At 39.4% G+C, this 19,815-nt stretch overlaps 1 protein-coding gene across 1 annotated transcript in view; it reads left to right on the forward strand.

Annotated features, from left to right (window-relative positions):
* Positions 1–19,815, forward strand: part of LOC122801216 (5-hydroxytryptamine receptor 3A-like) — a 153,819-nt gene that overhangs the window by 104,630 nt on the left and 29,374 nt on the right. The window contains exons 5-6 of the mRNA XM_044070770.1: positions 34–194; positions 9,636–9,843. Coding sequence (XP_043926705.1) covers positions 34–194; positions 9,636–9,843 — 369 coding nt within the window. The remainder of the gene's footprint in view (positions 1–33; positions 195–9,635; positions 9,844–19,815) is intronic.

Raw genomic sequence — 19,815 nt, forward strand, 5'->3', positions numbered from 1 at the left:
GCATGTTCAATGGATAACAGTATTACATTTCAGCCTCAGATGTCCGCATTGGCCTAGCTATGTCAGGACAAGAAATATCTGACACATCCAAAGATATGATCAAGACCAAGGGAGAATGGCAGCTGGTGGAAATCATAGCAGAAGAACATAACCTGCTTGTGAGTGATGATGCATATAGTGAAGTTGCCTTCCATGTAAGTAAGCAAGTTCAGTTTATATTACTGCCACAAAAGTCTCTGCATCCCCATGTGTACTGATCACTCAGCATAATTGTGACAGTTTATTTTTGGAGGGGGCATAGTTTTATGTTTAGAGATACGAAGGTCAGAATAATTTGTGTGACGTAATAAATAATACATTTATGCAATATTAGTGACTGTACTGTGGCATAAAACTGTAAATTCTGACGAACTAAGCAAACATATTTATCATTACAAAGTCATATAAGTCATCAGGTGACTGCATTCACTGAAGCTAGTCTAATCCTTTGGAAAGACATCTCAAAGCAATGTAAGTGTTTCACACCCCTTGTCTTGCAGGCTTTATATGGGTATATAGCAATGCAGACACACACACACACACACACACACACACACACACACACACACACACACACACACACACACACACACACACACATGTTTGTGCGTGTACACACATTAACACATGCATGTACACAGATACACACACACACACACACACACACACACACACACACACACACACACACACACACACACGTTTGTGCGTGTACACACATTAACACATGCATGCACACAGATATACACACACACACACATACACACACACACACACACACACACACACACACACACACACACACACACACACACACACACACACTCACTCACTCACTCACTCTCTCTGTCTCTCATGTGTGTGGTAGTGCATAATGTGTTACACCTTCTCCTATATATAAATCTGCAGTTTGAGAAGTAGATAAACCATTAGTTACAAATGCAATGGCACTTTGATATTGGTGTCAGTTTTCAGTCAGAATGTTCTGTTTTACAGATTCAGCCTCTGAAGGGACATGCTACTGTGGTCATGATAACATTTCTATAAGCCAATTGACCTTGTAGCCACAATTTCTTTGAGTATATAAAAGAAATCTGATTTCATAGCAGGGCCCATATGTGGGGCTCTGTTTTACCAGTCTGTACAAGTGATCCAGTAAGTATTCTACCTTTGGCATGGTGTTCAACATCCATTCTTCCTGGGGTGCAAAACTCACCATCTGCCACTCTTGGGAAAATAAACTTGGTCTCACTTTCTGAATAGGAAAATTATCCTGCATTATTCTTATAACACAAAGGTAATGATCTATCCATCACTTTTTTAGAATTTACCTGTCTTGAAGTAGGTTTTAGGCATTGTCTAGGAATGTCATATCTGATCTACATGTCATCTGCATGTTGTTTCTTCCACATATATATAAATCAGGGGTTCTTTCTTCAAATTATTTAACCTGGTTACGATTTATGAGCCCTATAGTCATATGCCAGCGTGTGCACCCCAACACTAGAACTTTTTGTTGCCTTCTCGTTTTGCTGCAGGAATTGCTTGCTTTGTCTTTCTCAACCTTAAACTATAGAAATATTACTGCAGTGATTTGTAAATCCTACATCTCCAATATTTGTACAAGTCTCCTTCTGAATAAAACCCTTTTTCACATGCATCCATTGAAATAAACAACACTGTAATCTGGAGTATTTCTCCCCGGGCCTCCGCTGAAAACAGGATCTGTGGAACCTAGTCGGACTTTCCCGGTCAACAAATGTTAAATAAATAAAATAAAAATAAAATGTGATTACAGTAAAGCAATGAAATCAAATCTTATAACGTACATTTATAAAATGTTGCCAGTTAATAGATGTATAACTTGAACATGCTATTTACACCCAGATATCCAGTCAAACCTGCCATCTGTCCACTATTAATTTTAATTTTTCCAATCATATTCAACTTTTACTTAAAAAAAAGTTTCAAGACATTTTAGCTGTAACAATGAAACAGTATTCTCCCATGTAGGTGATTCTATGCAAACTACATCTGACCACCTGGGGATGTGTGCTTAAAGTAATTAGAAACAAAAGGTCCATTAATAGTCATGCAAATAAAGATGCTGCCATAACACTGACAGTCATTACTAGGAATACAAGGGTGCTTTGCAGCAGTGCATTTTGGCAATTTTTACCCCATGCCATCAGTACGCGGTATCTTATTAAATCCCTGGTTTTCTTGTTAACATCTGGGCACCTTATGAGACTTTAAGAAAGGAATTTCATTATGCACTTCTCAAGTGCCCAGTTTTGTGCAGTATTCAACACTCTGATATACAGCCTGGAAGCAATTATTACTCCCCTGGACAGCACAAAAGGATAAGTTAAAATTCCCACCCAGCTCACCCATTTCTATTTATATACTGTCTTCTCCACCCAATGCTCTGTCTTTTCTTCATTTACTTAAACTTTTATTGACATTATCGTTTGCAGTATGCCATTAGAACCTACATAAAATGAAAGTCACTCCATATTTAGATTCTGCTTATACTTCAAGTGCCTACCAATTTGCATTACACTTTTATGAATTGCACACGTTGAACAAATATCATGAATTCATTTCTATACTATACACTAAGTTAAATATCAACTAGTGCTTTATTTTATTATTCTCAGAGATTGAATGGAATTTGATTCTTACTTCACTACTTCTGTTGCATTAGAATTCAAGAATTTCCCCCGTATTGCTGTATTTCACCATTTATAATAGTGACAAATGTTTAATTTAAATACATACAAAAATAGCAGCACATTCAAACTTGCAGGTTTCCAGTTGAATACTAGGCTATCCACCCTAAAGGGTAATTTTAAACCTAGCCAATAACCCCAGGACAGAATCAAACTGTGTACCTTGTGTCTATGAGGTGGCCTTAACCATTATGCCAAACCCTGTTCTAGCTTATAGGTGAATACATAGATTAGCTCTTCTTAATATGCTTTTCCTTTTGTTCTGCATTATTATACCACTTATATTACACTTTTCAGACTTCTATTCCTTCCCTTCTAAAATATTATCCATGGATGTGGAACAGTCCTCATGGTGGAATATATATATATATATATATATATATATATATATATATATATATATGGGTCTATGTTGTATTATCAAAAATATGGTTCATCGAACTGTACTTCCGATAATTGACTTCCGCGAAAGTGCATTATATCGAAAATGCACTTTCACGGAAAAATAAAAAATAAAAATGAAATAAAAAAAACACAGTAAACATGATTATGCAGGGGAGCAAGCCCCCCTGTGCCCCCAACTTTAATATTCTCACTCTGAGATTGCACTACAGTGGGGAAAAGGGAATATTCCCTTATGCCCACTGTACCATGATCTCAGCAAGAGTTTGCTTAGTTGTACCTCAACACTACTAATGTTACATGCAAACTGCATGTTTTTTTTTTGGTTTTATTTAGTGAAAGTGCATTTTCGATAAAATGTACTTTCGCTAAAGTGGGTCTGTAAAAGTGCAGTTCAATGAACTGCACTTTCGATGTAACAACTAGGATCCATATATATGCATCTACTTTATAACATCGACATTCCAAAATCACGAACTTCGTATTACCAAGACGACTGTGCTGAATAATCATAATCATGGAGATAGAACATAGGAGAAGACCTAACATGGCTGACATGAAAGATGACTGAATAATATGAATATATAGTGCAAGGAGACTGAGAAGGAAGAGGGGGAGCTGCAAGTACTGATGCAGATGGGAAGGATGAACATTGATGCTATCACAGAAACAAGAGTCAGTATTAAGAGGGTGTAGGGCATATGTGGTATAGGTTATTTAGTAATGATAGGTATGAGGATTGAGGGGAAATGGCAGTGTATGAAAAGAAAGACACTAAGTGAGAATCAGAGAAGAGTAACACCATCCAGCAAAGAGGTGAAAGGTTTTAACCTAGAGAAAACACCCTGGTATTTAAGGAAGATGAAGAAGAAGTGATGAGTGCTGGTGGACTTGTGTATTGCTTTGCTAGAAAAAAAGAGAATATGTGAGTGGAGTACTATGGGGAAGAAGGCTATTCTTAAATTGGGATCTGAATCTGTCAGATGCAGAATCAGAGAGTCCATTATCTGGAATAGAAAAAGGGAATGGGAGAGTGAACTCTTGCACCAGGATTCAGCCAGATGAAGGTAGATTGTATCAACAAGAAATCATTCTAAACATGTTCCTAACTAAGGTGTGTGTGTGTGTGTGTGTGTGTGTGTGTGTGTGTGTGTGTGTGTGTGTGTGTGTGTGTGTGTGTGTGTGAGTGTGTGTGTGTGTGATAATCTTAAGGCATGATGAACTAAGAGTGATCATGTCACTGTGCGGCTTAGAGTGTGGAACTTTAGTAGTGAATTATGCTTTGCTGAGGGAGAGGTTCAAAAATATGTTAGAGAACTGGAAGTGCATCAAAGGGGTGAACAAACAAACTACTGGAAAAGGTGAGTAACTGAGTATTCAGGCTGGGGCTATGTGCCAGAATCTGAGGAGGCAGAATGGAAGTGAGAAGACATATACGTGGTGGAAAGTAGTGTAATAGAAGGTACAGGAGGCACAGTACAGACACATGCAGAGGCAAGACAAAGTAACTTTCTGAAGTGATAATGAAAGGAAATGAGAAGGGAAAGTAAAATCCAGACAGATTGATTAAGGATGAGAGAGATGTCACAGAAGATAGGAAAAAGAGTGGGATTGCATTACTACCTTGCTTTAGTCTTCCTGAAGGAAAGGCAGGCAAGGGTGGCATTCTGGGAAGGATATACAGCAGAAGATCAACAGTCAGGGGAAGGAAATGGACTCCTCTAAGGGAAGAAAACACAATGATCAGACATGCTGCCTCCCATGGTCCTGAGGAATCGGGTCTATATCAGTCCGTCGAAACGGCTGACGATCGAACACCAGATGTTCGAACTGTGAAGTTCGAACACTTATTATCACGAAGCTGTGGAACACTGAATTCTTTCCCAGGGAAAGAATTTGGTGGGCCATTTCTGTGGCTTCACGATTATCAGGACTGTGGTGGGAAGTTATAGGTCGGGTTCAGGTAAGTGTGTGATTGTGTGCACGTTATGGTTAGGGCACGGGTTAGGTGAGTTTGGGTTAGGGTACGGGTGAGGTGGGTGTGCGATAGTGACAGACTTTAGGGTTAGGGTGGGATAGGTGAGTTAGGGTTAGGGCGCGGGTCAGGCGAGTGTGCGATAGTGACGGACCTTAGGGTTAGGGTTTGGGTTAAGGTAAGTGGATAGATAGTAGTGTATGTACAGTTTAGTGTAGGGTTAAATGTAGGATTTTAAGTGTATGTGTGTGGATTGCTATTTTTTTGGTGTGCTTGTGTTGTGTGTGTGTTTCTTGTAACAGCGATTTTTTTTCCTTGAGAAAAAAATTGCTGTTCTAAAACTTCGATGATTTTGCACTTCGTGGTTAGAAGTTCGAACATATGGTGTTTGAATGTCAGCCGTTTCAGTGAACTGATATAGACCCTGAGGAATATGGTCAATATGTTGATGGATACTCTGTTAGAGATCTTTAATGGAACAGTGGACAGTGCAGTTGTACCTGCAGAATACAAATTCACCAGTGTTGCACATCTGTAGAATGGGTGGCAGGAAAATCTGTAGAATTAAAAGCCTATTAGGTTAACAACACTGGCAGAAAATTTCAGTGGGAGAATAATAAAGGAAATGCCTGTACTTTCCTTGAAGAGAAAAATCTCCAGGATAGCAGCCAGCATAGTTCCATGGCCAGAAGGTACTTTTCTAATCTGATCCACTTATGATCCAGTTGCAGGAGAACTTGACAGTGGAGTTCTAGTAAGCATGGTCTACCCGAATTCCACCAAAAACATTTGGCATGGTCTTGCCCATACTAAATATAGTGACTAGGGGATTAGACCAAGACTGAGTAACTGGAATGCAGCATGGTTGGATGGTAGGTACCAGAGAGTTGTGGTGAGAGAAACAATGCCAAGAACACAAGTGGCATTGGAGTAATGCAGGACTTAGCACTAGTTTCAGTTCTCTTCCATGTGTTTGTCTGAGTTGTATCTGAGAGAAAAGAGAACACAAAGATAGATAAGCGATGGAAGAATGAATGCAGAGTCTAGGAAAGGACCTGGAATGTCTGACCAAGAGAGTAGAAAAATCACATTTGAAATTCAGTGTATAAAACTGCAAAGTTCTGCACTTTGGCTGCAACAACTCTAGTATAAAGTATTAGCTGGGAGTAGATTTGATGGTAAGAGTACGGAAAAAGGATCTCTGAGTGATTATTACACTTGGACTGCACCATCAAGTAGAAATAAAGTGAAAGAAGAGTGACAGCATCAAACAAAATTCTTAAGTATGTGGGACAGGGGATAGATTGTGGAGTGTAACAGAGAGCTCACAGACAAGAAACACATGCCATATAGTGCCGCTCTTTCTAAGAAGCTAAATCAGTAAAGACCTCATAGAGGCTCATCACATATCCAAACTGCACTGAGTCTTTCTGAGCATCTTGATGGACATTACAAATATCAGTGTCAATAGTGTTGCAACCAAGCAGGTTTATTTGTTTTCAGGTCATTCAGTGTTATGTAGTACAGAAATATAATTTACTCTTCAAAATTTGTTTGATTTTTCCAAAGTTAAGTCACCATTTCAGCTTTCATTTGGTTGAGTCATGCAAAATCCTAACAATAATTATCTCATATGTGGAAAGTTGATCCAACTGCAACTACCCAGAGTTTTTTCACTGTAAGGCAGTTTATCAAAGAACTGTAAGTTGTGAACCCAGACTTTTGGTATATACTATGAGTACGTGGTTCTGATGAAGTCATTTTATTGTGATGAAAGCGCTTAACATGAATTACTTTGGATGATTTTATTTATTTATTTTATTAAAAAGCAGTATCCAGGGCGGCCATGGTGGTGCAGCGGTTAGCGCTGCCATCTCACAGCAAGAGGTTCTCCGGTTCGATTCTTGGCTGGGGTGCCTTCTGTGCGGAGTCTGCATGTCCTCCCTGTGGTCGCGTAAGTTTCCTCTGGGTGCTCCGGTTTCCTCCCACATCCCAAAAACATGCTGTAGGTGGATTGGACACTCTAAAAATTGGCCCTAGGTGTGAGTGTGTGCATGTGTGCACCTTCTGTGGAAGGTTGGGCGCCAGGCTGGCAACTCGACACCGTAAAACTCCACTGCCAATTAAGAGCAGACAGATGATCCGCTGTGGTGACCCCTAACCAGGAAAAGCTGAAAGAAGAAGAAGATTAAAAAGCAGTATCTACGGTTCCTTTGGTGCTTTTTTCTTTGGTATATACTCTGAGTATAAAAGGCAAGAACCCTAAAAGATAACACTAAAAAGGCCCACATTTTTGCACTTATCATAGGAAGAAGCCTTGAAGGTGTTTTATACTTCTTATGATCAGGAAAAATAATAGCAGCAACAAGGGAGACATTTTGAAATTATCCATTATAATCAAACCCTTTTTTCTGATTTTTCATCATAGGGTTGGAGTGTCACATCAGCTGTCACCCTCTCTTGATTTATGCTCACTCCTTCCTTCTTTGGCAGTCATGCTTGGCTGTTGCAGATCTTCAGTCATGCTATCCGTCCATCTCCTGGCTGGACATCCCTACTCCACTTACCTTCTTCCTTTCTCTCCAACATCTTTATTACCAAACTGACTTCTGATTTCTTGCACATGCCCAAAGCATCACAATCTGTTCTTTTTCACCTTCTCAGGATTTGGAACTACTTTGTCTTTGGTTCTGTTATCATCCTAGTACACTTCATCTCTATCACCTGTAGCTTCCTCAGTTTCTCTGCCTTTACTGCCTAGATTTCTGTACCATGTGGAAGTACTGGTTGTGCCATTGTTTCTTACCTTTACTTTTCAGCTTCTTGGCATTATTCTGTCACACATAACCCCCTAGTACTCTGTGCTAGCTGGCTGCAGAAACTCTGATTGTAGCTTTGAGCTTGTCATTCAGACATCTATTATCCTTAATCATGGCTCCCAGATACCTGAGCTATTAACCTGTTCCATTACTTTAATTAGTTTAACTTCTAGCTCAGTTTGCAGCTTCTTCTGTTTTTCCCATTTGCTGATATAAACTGTGTTGTTTGCACTCTTCCCATCCACCTTCTGTTTTGCATCCCATACCCATTCCCCTATCATTTGCTGAAGTTCCTGTTCAGAGTCTGCTTGTAATATTGTATTGTCTGTATACCTCTGATCTGTTTACTAATACAATCCATTATCACTATTAACAGCAGTGGGCTCAGATATGAATGCTAATGCACACCCACATCCACAAGAAACCCTCTGGTGAATCTAAACACTGTTTGTACTTGTGTGATTGGGTCCTAGTATATAGCGGGCACTAATTCGGCCAATGTTTCTAGGACTTCTAACTATTACAGGACTGTGCAAATTAGCTTTCTGCATGTGTAGGAATGCCCAGCTGGACTTGAGCCTCATCTCCAGCTTCTTCTCCATTACTGATCCCACTTTAAATATCAGGTTTGTTGCACTGTATCCTGACAGGTCAAGGAGAGGTTAGTATGGGGTCAAGAATACTTGAAAAACTTTCTGCAAAAACAACTAATTATCTTTTCTCTATGTAATGGTGACTTAGGTGGTGATTTTATGAAGTTGAATTGGGTGGGGATGCAGACCCGACATGAAGGATGAGGTACTTATTCCTTACAATAAAACATGGATTGCAGACAAAAGTCAAATTATGATCTTCAGAATTAGTTTGGTGTATTTCTGGTTTTACGTTCATTATTTTTTGGGAGACTCCAACTCTTACACTCATGAAGCGGAGTTTGAAACAGATAGGTAAAACATTTTGCAATAAAAAAGCGAGGGGACCAAAACTTTAGACTCAGCTAGTAGATACCATTTAAATTAAAACTATTTAATTGCATGAGAAATGTCAAACTGTGGTATCTATCACTGTCAATATGTAATAAGAAAAGATGCACAGATTACTAATAAATCTACTGTGGTATGCAGAGTGCATTATAGTGATCAAATCTGTGGTATTATGCATAGGGTAGCATAGTGATCAAATCTGCAGTGGTATGCAGAGTAGATTATAGTGATCAAATTTGCAGTGGTATACAGAGTGGATTATAGGGCCGAATAGCAATTTGATTTTTCAGTAAATGTGAACTTAAAAAGACAGCATGACTTTAGAAAAATGGAAACTTTGTAGCAAAGAAACATGCAGCTGTCCTGATCCAGTCAACAATGAAGATGCTGTTATGGTGTGTGTATGTGGATTTATGATTAGTTCGGGCTGATTTAATGTAACGGATGGTTGCAGGATGGTATAGGTACCACTGCAGCACAGCACAAAAGGACCACATATTTTATTGAGAAATGTTACAAATGCCACAAGCCACAGGACATAACTACCCATCAAGAGCCTAAAGATTACATGTTTAATAAGTACATCAGGATGAAAAGTAACAATATAACAAATTTAAAAAGAATGACATTGTGAAAAGTTCTAGCAAGTTAACCAACATGTAACTGTTCAATGCTCTACTCCTAGGTTGTCATAAAGAGAAGACCAGCTTTGTACATAGTCAATCTGCTGATTCCAAGTGCTTTGCTGATGGTGATAGATACCGTGAGCTTTTATCTGCCACCCTTTTCAATTGACAGAGCCACATTCAAGATGAATCTCATCCTTGGTTATACTGTCTTTCTCCTTCTCATAAATGATCTGCTTCCAGATACTAGTGGAGTTCCACTGATAAGTAATTAATATTTTTTTTTATATTTATTCCATACCTATCTATGAAGATTTTGTTTGTAGGAAAAAATGTAAGGATTTTTCATTGTTTGCTTCTAACAATGTTCAGCAACTTTAAAAGCTCAAGCTAAAGGCACAGAAAGCTAGACTATGAAAAGAAAATCATTCCTTGACTTGCACTGTTTTTTTTATTGGAAATGGGCTATTAAATTGCCCTGTTAATGCAGAACCAGTAGTTTTGTCTATGCCACAACTGTCTCAGAAATGAGCCTCAGATATTATCAGAGCGAATACTGAAACAGTATGAACCTAACTACTAATGCAAAATAGGACATACAGAAAGACATAGTCTACTCTGTGGGTCAGGTTGTAAATCATGGCTTCCTTGTGTGCATAGGACAGTATATGCCACATGTTTTGTCTGGGATGAATACTATACCGCACGATAACGATATTACTTAAGGCTGCTTTCTGATAACCATAAAAAAAAAAAAAAAAAAAAACACAATAAACCAGCATACTGAAGGAAGCTTTCTGCCATTTAGCAGACCTAAATATGTACCCCGACAGTGCATAACCTAACTGTAAATCAAGGTACCAACAGTTATTACCTGCAAGGCAAATAACCAAAGAAGGGTGTGGTATGGACAGAAAAGCTAATAATAGGATATGGATAGCAAGAATAGCAAAATTCTTGAGGAGAACAAACAAAGGGGTTAAATGCATAATATCCTTGCATTTGTAAATGCCAAATATTTGCATGTGTCATAAATGTGGTGTAGCAGCAGTGGTTGAAATGTCTTTGGTAAAGTGTAAAAGATGGCATTGATCCCCTTCATACCAAGAGATTCGTTAAATTATATCCATGTGGAGACGAGGCATTCACATGTTCAAATCTTATGACTTATACAGCAGTTCATGATTATATTCAACACAAGATCAGCTGCAGCTTCAAGGAAGATACTGTTGTATAAAATGTGTTTGTTTTGTTTCAGTGTTTAAAACATAATCTGACCTGCCATTGAACAAAACAGTTATCTGTATTTAAAATGTTCATTAAATTGATGAAAACTAACCATATGGATTAAAACTTGCTGGACATATAACATTGCTATCTGACCCATATTCATAAATTTGGCAGGTTAGTTATTTTTCCTAAAACATCATACATAGAAATATAGATTTTGACTTAAAATAATTGTCATTGTTCTTTGTACACATCACAGTCATCAAACTTTATAATTCACTTTTCATGTTGTCATAATTAAATTGTTGACACACCAACCCCATTCCTCACCCACTCTCATTAAAATTGTCTAGCTTTGCACTCAGTGTTTATCTCTTAAATTTGTCTTTTCCACTCCTCTTTTATGTTCTGTAATTATCCTCTATACCACCGCTTGCCCTTCTTTCCTATTCCTCTTCCCTAATATATTCCTTTTCTGTGGCAATCCTCTTTTCCCACCCACTTACCTCCCAACTCTGTCTCTCTTTTCACGCCATAAAAATGCAAAATGTTTGTTTTCATACCATGCCATCACATTCTCACATTTCACAGTGTTTAATCATTCTCTGCATTGTATTGGAATTCTAATTGTTATAGCCAACTGCCCTCTGCCCTTCACCTCCTCCTAATTCTTAGCTTTGTGTATCTTCACATAACTGCAACCACATCATGGCCCTAGTCTCTTCATTGTCAAGCTGTGTTTTCTGACAGAAGTGCTAATTAAATGTAATTTCTAAGTTACAGCTAATTCTTTTTTCAGAAATTGCACTTTGCTTCTCCATATCATAATCCCAAACTACTTGATCCAGATACATCTTCAAAACATAATTATACTGAGTATAAAAACATCACTTATAAAAACAGAAGAATGGAGTTGCTATAGTCACAGTCATAGCCAGGTTTTCTAAACTGTTTGAAATATGTAAAAAAATGGGATAAAGAAGCACTGGTTTCATCCCAGCTGAATGGAAAATGGTCACTGTTATCCCCCTGCACAAAGGTGGTGCTTCCACTGACCGCGAGAACTATAGATCTATTAGCCTGACTAGCTCTGTAAGGCCATGGAATGACTCATCATGGACCTTATCAGCAAAGATAAAGGTAATCTCCAAGCGCTTGACCCTGCTCAGTTTGGATTTGTCAAAGGGAGCTCATGCTTGTTAAACCTGGTGGACTTCATCAAGACAGTCACCAAGGCCCTGGACAAGGTGAAATCTGTGCATACAGCCTATCTAGACTTAGCTGAGATGTTTGACACCATCCTCCACTCAGGCATCATTGACAAACTCACCCAGGTAGGTATTAACCTTTATATCATTAGATGGGTCACTAAATGGCTCATTGAAAGAACACACATAGTCAAAATAGGGGAATCCACCTCCAACAGCATACCTGTAACCAGTGGTGTTCCACAGGGATCAGTCCTGGGACCTCTACTGTTTGGAATATATTTCTCCAAAGTACAAGCAGAAACTAAAGGTCTGTGGCTGACAAAGTGCGCTGATGACTGCAAACTGGGAGCAGTCATAGAATCTCCAAATGATGTCAACTGCCTACAAGAGTATCTTACACAAATAAATGTTTGGTGCCAAAATCATGGCCTTAAACTCAATGCAAATAATGTATTATTATTCCTTTCAGTAAAAACAATGTTCCTACTAACTACCACATCAATAGCAACACCTTAAGTATGCACTCAGTGAGACACCTGAGCACACGGGTTGACAGCAAGCTTACCTTTGACCACCATGTCTCCACAGTGGTAAGAAGTGCATTCTATGTGGCTCATCTCATAAGTAAGGGCATTGCCTTCAGAAAAAAATAAGTTATAACCTCCATGTGTTCTTCTCTCATCAGGCCAATAATTGAGTACAATGCTCTTTTTGGTATGTACCTTTCTAAGCACCTGCAGCAACTGGAGAAACCATAAAGGTTCCTCACAAGGAAAATCCAAGGTCTTCAACATCTGTCCTATGGGGATTGTCTGAAATCACTGTCACTTTATTCTGTTTCATACAGACTACTCAGAGGTGATCTTTGCCTTGGATATAAGGCAATCTCTGACCCTGCACTACTGGAAATGCTGAATATCCATAAGAAAAATGGTACAAGGGTTACTAGCTCTAAAGACCATAACCTGGTATGTGACATTAATAAAACCTACTGGAGGGACATATTTGTCTGCCAGAGTTTACCACACCTTTGAAACAGACTCCCACTTCATTGGCCCACTTCAAACACAGTTTGGACGATTGGATGGGTGACCATAAATTCACCCAGGGGCTTCCGCCTGTGTCCCCTCTTGGACAGGGGCAATAGGCGCTGATCATGGAAATAAGGGTAAGAACTTCGCTAGGCATGTAAGGGCCCTAGGCCCATTAGCCTAGCAACTTCCTATGATCCTATCATCCTATGGTGGCATTTCAAAATGCCACTGCATGCAGATTATTGCAAATTAATACTTAACTTTCATACTGCTAATTATCAAAATTTTCCTTTAGTGGTGTTTGAGCAGGATAAAAACTGTTGACTTTTCAACTGACTTCCATTGGAGGGTAAGAAATACTATACCCCCAGCATCACAGCAGTGTTACTTTACAAACAGGATACTGCATGCCTATATGTGTGCCTTTCCTTTGCTTTTACTTTAGATTCAGTATAGGCCAGTGGTGAAGGAATCCGTTTCTTCAAACTGTCCTTCATACTGTGACAGCAGATGTGTCTGAATAAAAAAAAATAACTATGATAAAATAAAGCTCTAAAATCTTTGCCTAGCATTTGTTATACTACAGAAGTTACTATGTTTTATTTGAGACATGTTTTAGAAGTCCAAAAATAAAAATATTAAAGTTGGAGCAAGTTAGACTGATATATCTAATACAATTTGTTGGTGTGTTATACGTTTTACAACACCCTTAATAAATATTTATTTTGTTTGATGTTTCAGGAGTCCACAACAAGCAAAAAATGTTGCTGTTACTGGATGCAAGTTTCTTTGAAAATGTTTTCCTTTATATTTTTCTGGCCCCATCCTCCATCTCAGCAACTGTCAAATGCTTAACCTCTACTGCACCTCACAACTTCCTAACACCATGGACACTGTGTGAATTAGGCTAGAATCAGAGCTCATAGAATCTTCCATTGAAGGCTGGATTTTTTTGCAAATTCTTAACAGCCCCACTCCCAGTAACTACATAGAATGGTGGAACACATGCTGTGCTGGACCTACTACAGTAAATTCTCAGTTAACTGGCACCCATGGGGATTGGTAGATGCTGGATAACTGTAGTGTCTGGTTGCTATATTATTTGTTTGGTTTGACTTGTTCTTAGGTTGGGGAGAGAGGGAATGTATTTATATCTTCCTTTTTAAATCTCTAAAACACTAAAAACATAAAGTATGTGTCTGCAGGGTTGGGAACAGAAAGTGCAACACATGAAAATTGTACTTTATTTCTTTGATTTTTTTTCTGGTTGCTTGAGAGTTCTGGAGTCCAGTTAACTGTGGCTTTACTGTGTAAGGGTATGTTTCTGCAGAACTGAGAGCTTCCAGCAAGACATTTTACATAAAGATAAAATTTAATGAATACATTTGATGAAAACAACATCACTGAGGCAACATGCAGGCTCAAGAAAAATAAAACCGAAAATGAAACAGCCTCTGCGAGTACGGCAGCTGCAGGGTCCTAAAGGGCAAGTGCATAAACCAAAAAAAAATGGACCAGCAAACAAGGCACATGAAAATAATAGAAAATACTTTAATAAAAGTATTTAGGTTCAATTAAACATTAATGAAATTATTTAGGTTCAATTAAACCTAAATACTTTTCTTAAATATTTTCTATTATTTTCATGTGTCTTGTTTGCTGGTCCATTTTTTGGTTCAAGAAAAATAAAGCCACAGGCCCTGATAATATTTTGACAGAAGCATATAAGGTGGCCAGATAACAGTGGGCAATAGTATTTTATCTCTAGTTTTGGAATGTTAAGCATTTATTAAGTGGTTATTAGGGATGAAAGCACTTAACATTTGGTGCACTAGCTTTGTGTTTGTACTTGAGCAGTTTTTTGTTACCTGCTAACATTAGTTTCAGCAAGTATTTTTAAATTTTCAATAAAGCTGCTAGTTCATTCTTTTGTCAGTTGTTTTTGGAGTCCTTTGACCACATGTGCTGAGAGGATTTATTGGATTTACCTACCAGTGAATAGAATGTCTTAAGTTCATTTATAAACACAGATTCCTTTATTTCTTCTGGCAAGACTGTACATAGAGTGGGCAGTGTGGGTTCCTTGAAGAAGAGGAAGTTAGAAATACCTACACAGCATCAACAGTTTGTGAATAATTTATGTTTTTAGAATACTAACCAAAAATATGGTCTTAATTTGCAGGTAACATGAGAAGTCATCCTTTGACAGACCAAACTTCAACTGAAGGGTTTGTGAGTTCCCCTTGTATCTCTCTAGAAATTCTGCATGTTTGGATATCCCTCTATAAAATGCCTTTACAGCATACCCTGTATTTGTCTGTGAAAAGGTTGGGAAGATTCCACATGGAATGCCTATTCCTTAAATTTCTTTAAGGACTTCCCAAACAGACAAGCTGTTTGTTGAGCACCAATCACCATTATCCATCTTTAATGGAGTTCTGGATGAGAAATGAGAAAAGAAAGGACACACTAAATATTATTTAGATAAACAAGTTACAATATCTTAGTAACTACTCAATCTACATATATCCTAAGAGCAGCACTTTGTTCATCCAGTGGTGAAATTCCCCAGTGGTGAAATTCCACATGAGGTTAAGCAGTTTTGTTTGTGCCATGTGGTTGCTGAGCTATTTACAGAAATATGCAAATTATGACAACACAAATAAACAGTATATGAACAATACTTAATTTGTCTTTAGCTGCACTAGACAGAAGACCAGTATCAATGAAGTTGCATTATCCACTTTGTAAACTGTAAGTTGAAATCTTTCAATAGATTGTACGCAGCATGTTTTTTGGAATTATTAACATAAACAAGAACAGACAATATTGAGGGCAGTATTCACAGTCAGTACATAGATGCATTAAATCTATACATGCAGTCCACGAATGAGCGCAGTTAAGCTGCGATTCATAGAGGCCACTTGCTCTAACATGCAATGGCTGTGAATCAGCCTAAGCAAATGAAGTAGTAATGAGATGTAGATGAGAAATTATGTAAAATGGCTAATCCAAAGAATCATGCTCTCACCTATTTGTAGTTCATAGTGGAATTTTCTCCTTTTTCCTGCACGTTATATAAACAGGAGTCTTGCCAATCCTATCTATTCTGCAGCCAATGTAAATGCAGTAATTTACTGCTAGCCTTGCTATTTCCAGGTGTGAGTTGCTTGTCTTGGTGGAGCCAAAACCACTTTCACCCACCCAAGAAGGCTGAGATATAGACAGAGGAAAATTCTTATGGGCTTGGTGAGTATGTATGTACCCCAGAGGAATGCTGGAGGAATGTGTGGACTTCCTATCCCTGCAGATATTAAGGTATGTATAGCCCTCACTATATTTTCCACAGGGATCTTTCAGAGACAGACTGGGGACACGTTGGGTATCTCACAGGCTTCTGCCTTGAGGACACTGTAGCAGTTCCTGGATGCACTCTTGACACACGTGGATCAGTGCATATTTTTCCCAGTGTCACTTCAGGACTGAGCCAAGGCTATGCATTCCTTTTATGGGGTGGCATATTTCCCTGAGGTCTGGGGTGATAGATTACACCCATGTTGCAATTAGGGCCCTTTCTGGCCCTGGGGGAGTGGTACTTCAATAGGAAGGACTATCATTCCATCATCGGAAGGTAGTGAGTGATGCATAGGTTTGCATTTACGAACTTATCAGCCCAGTATTCTGAGAGTACACATGAATCCCATATCTGGCACACTAGCTCCTTCTACCACCTTGTCCTCCCTGATAGGATACTCACTAATCATCTTGTCGGTAAGTGGAAAAAATATTTTTATTTTTTTTATATTACTTATGTAGTGATTTCTGGCAAAATGTATAGCTGAATAGCAAACTATTTTATCTTTGCTTTGTTCCTCCTCCATTTTCTTTCACTGTCTCTCTCTCTTTTTTTGTGTGTGTGTGTCTTTCAGGTGATGCTGAATATTCACTGGAACCATGGCTCATGACATCATTGATAAATCCAAATGGAGCCGCAGAAGACATCTACAACGCATCCTTGTCCTAGAACCTGGATTGTCATTGAGAGGGTCTTTCACTTCTTGAAGAGTGAATTAACCCTCTAACTTTCTCTGAATGCTTAAAGCATATTGACTGGTCCCCTCTAAAAACCTTTCCTCTAGATGATGCCGTTTCCTACTTTAACCACTCATTCCTAACCCTTCTCAATCTGCAAGCCCCCCCTTGAACCAAACACATCAAAACCAATCCCTGCCCATGGTTATCAAAAGATACTAAACTAGCCTTGCACCAAAGGGACAAAAAATGGAAACAATATCAAAAACATAAAAACCCTAACACCCTCCCAGAGTATAAGCAACTACAAAACTGCAAAAAAACTAATAATTTAAGACCGCAAAGCCCACTAATCCAAATTCCAGTCCTTGCACTCAACAAATCCCAAAAAATTCTGGGACACCATCTCATCCATGCTGCATCCTGGCAACAAAGAAAACCCCTGCCCAGACCCCAACCTCTCCAACCTTGAAGCAGCCAGCCAGTTCAACTCATTCTTCATAGACTGCATAGCTAAACTATCAGCCTCCTTCCCACCCCCTTCCTCCACCACCCCAATCATCAACCTTCCTCCACATCCTTCTGCCTCACGCCCATCCCCACAAGCACTATAAAAAGACTTCTTCTCAAACTCAAACCCTGTCGCAATGCAGCCGACAACCTTCCACCCACCTTCCTCAAACAATCTGCATACAGCATTGCCTATCCCATCTTTATTCTTATAAATAGATCCATACAAGAATCATACGTTCCTTCTATCTGGTTCATAGGTTCATAGGTTCATAGGTAGGTACTAGGCTATCAGCCCAAGGGCCTATGCAAGCCTAGCCAACAAGGTTCCCTGGCTTACGCCACCCAAGAAAGTTATTTTCCTGTGCCACTCATGAGCAGAGACACAGAAGTGATCCCCGAGGTGTATTTCCTATTTCCCATCCACTCATCAAGATTTTTCTTGAAGAGTGCTAATGAAGAACTTTGCTTGACATAGATGGGTAGCCTGTTCCAGAGTATGGGAAGTCTCTGGGATAGGAATCTATCCCTCCAGCATGTCCATGATTACATCATCCTCCTCCACAAAGGTTGCAAAAATACTGATACCACCAACTTCAGGCCTATTGCCATCCTTTCCCCTCTTTGTAAAATACTAGAGAAAACAATACAAGCACAACTCATGGCACACCTAACACTAAACAATCTCCTCTCCCCTACCCAACACAGCTTCCTCCCTAGCCACAGCTCCATGAGTGCCCTTCTTTCTTTCTTGAAACCTTAAACCTCAAACGTGACTCAAGCAAGTTTGTATCCGCACTATTCCTAGATCTGTCAAAGGCCTTTGGCACCATGTCACACACCCTACTTATATCCCACCTCTTCACCCTACACCTCTCTCCCACCACCATCACCTGGTTTTCCAGCTACTTGCCCAACCTCCAACAAGCTGTCCAATGGAAAACTTCAACCTCCCCCTTCCTTCCCACACTCACAGGTGTCCCACAAAGTTCTGTTCTTGGCCCTCTTCTCTTCAACCTATTCATTAACAACTTTCACCAATCCATCCCAGAGTCATCTATCATCCAATATGCAGATGACTCAACAATCATCTGCTCAGCCTTCTTCCCCTCCGAGCTCCTAGCATAAACCCAGCTAGCCTTCTCCAAAACAGAAACCTGGATGCAGCCTAACCACCTGGCACTGAATGCAAAAAAAAAACAAACTAATGTTTTTTCCCCTACCAAAAACTCCATTGACAAATCCACATTCACCATACAGAGCCAAAACAACACCCTCCTTGAAATTGTTCCCAACACCAAGCTTCTTGGCATCATTATTGATGAAGAACTAAAATTTGACACCCACATCCACTCCTCAATCAAGAAAATCCACCAAAAGTTAGGTCTCTTCTACAGGCACAACCACTTCCTAAGCCCCTCTACCCATCAGACTCTTGCATCCACCTTCCTACTCTCTTCCTTTATGTATGGTGCCCCTATTTTCACCAATCTCCATCTTGGCCTTCAGTCCAAACTTAAATCCTGCTACCACAAGAACTCCAAATTTGCAAACAAGTCAAAAAACTCATCCTACCACTGCCACTCCCTCCTAACCCACAAATGGCTTGAACTACCCAACTACCTCAGTTACCTACAACTCACCATTGCCCACAAGCTCATCTTTAAACCTGCCAACTGCCCAGCTCTCGCTACTTCCTTAAAACCTTACATTCCCAACCGCTCACTCAGATCCAAAAAACCCAAATCTCCTTCAGGTCCACAAACCTGCATGACCTCCTGGCCATCTGCTGCTGTGTCACTCCTTAGCTAAAGAGTGGAACTATCTCCCCACACACCTACACAACCTACCTAACCATACAAATTTCAATTCTCAGCTACTCTTTCATCTTTCTTCGAAATGGGAATGCCCTTGCCATGCTCCAACTTAACCTTCCCCCTCATTCCACCTTGCACTGATTCATCCAACTACATCTACTATTATTTCATTCCACCCAAAACAATCCCTCCCCTACCAAAAAATAATTTTCTCTCTAATATCTATTGTACTGTACTCTCCAATCTCAACTATACTTCTTCTTTCAGCTGCCCCAGTTAGGGGTCGCCACAGTGGATCATCTGTTTCCATTTCTTCCTGTCCTCTGCATCTTGCTCTGTCACACCAACCACCTGCATGTCCTCTCTCACCACATCCATAAACCTTATCTTAGGCCTTCCTCTTTT

The sequence above is a fragment of the Protopterus annectens genome, chromosome 4.part1 (genome assembly GCF_019279795.1).
Source record: "Protopterus annectens isolate FY-2018-M chromosome 4.part1, PAN1.0, whole genome shotgun sequence".
In the NCBI taxonomy this organism is placed as follows: domain Eukaryota; kingdom Metazoa; phylum Chordata; order Ceratodontiformes; family Protopteridae; genus Protopterus; species Protopterus annectens.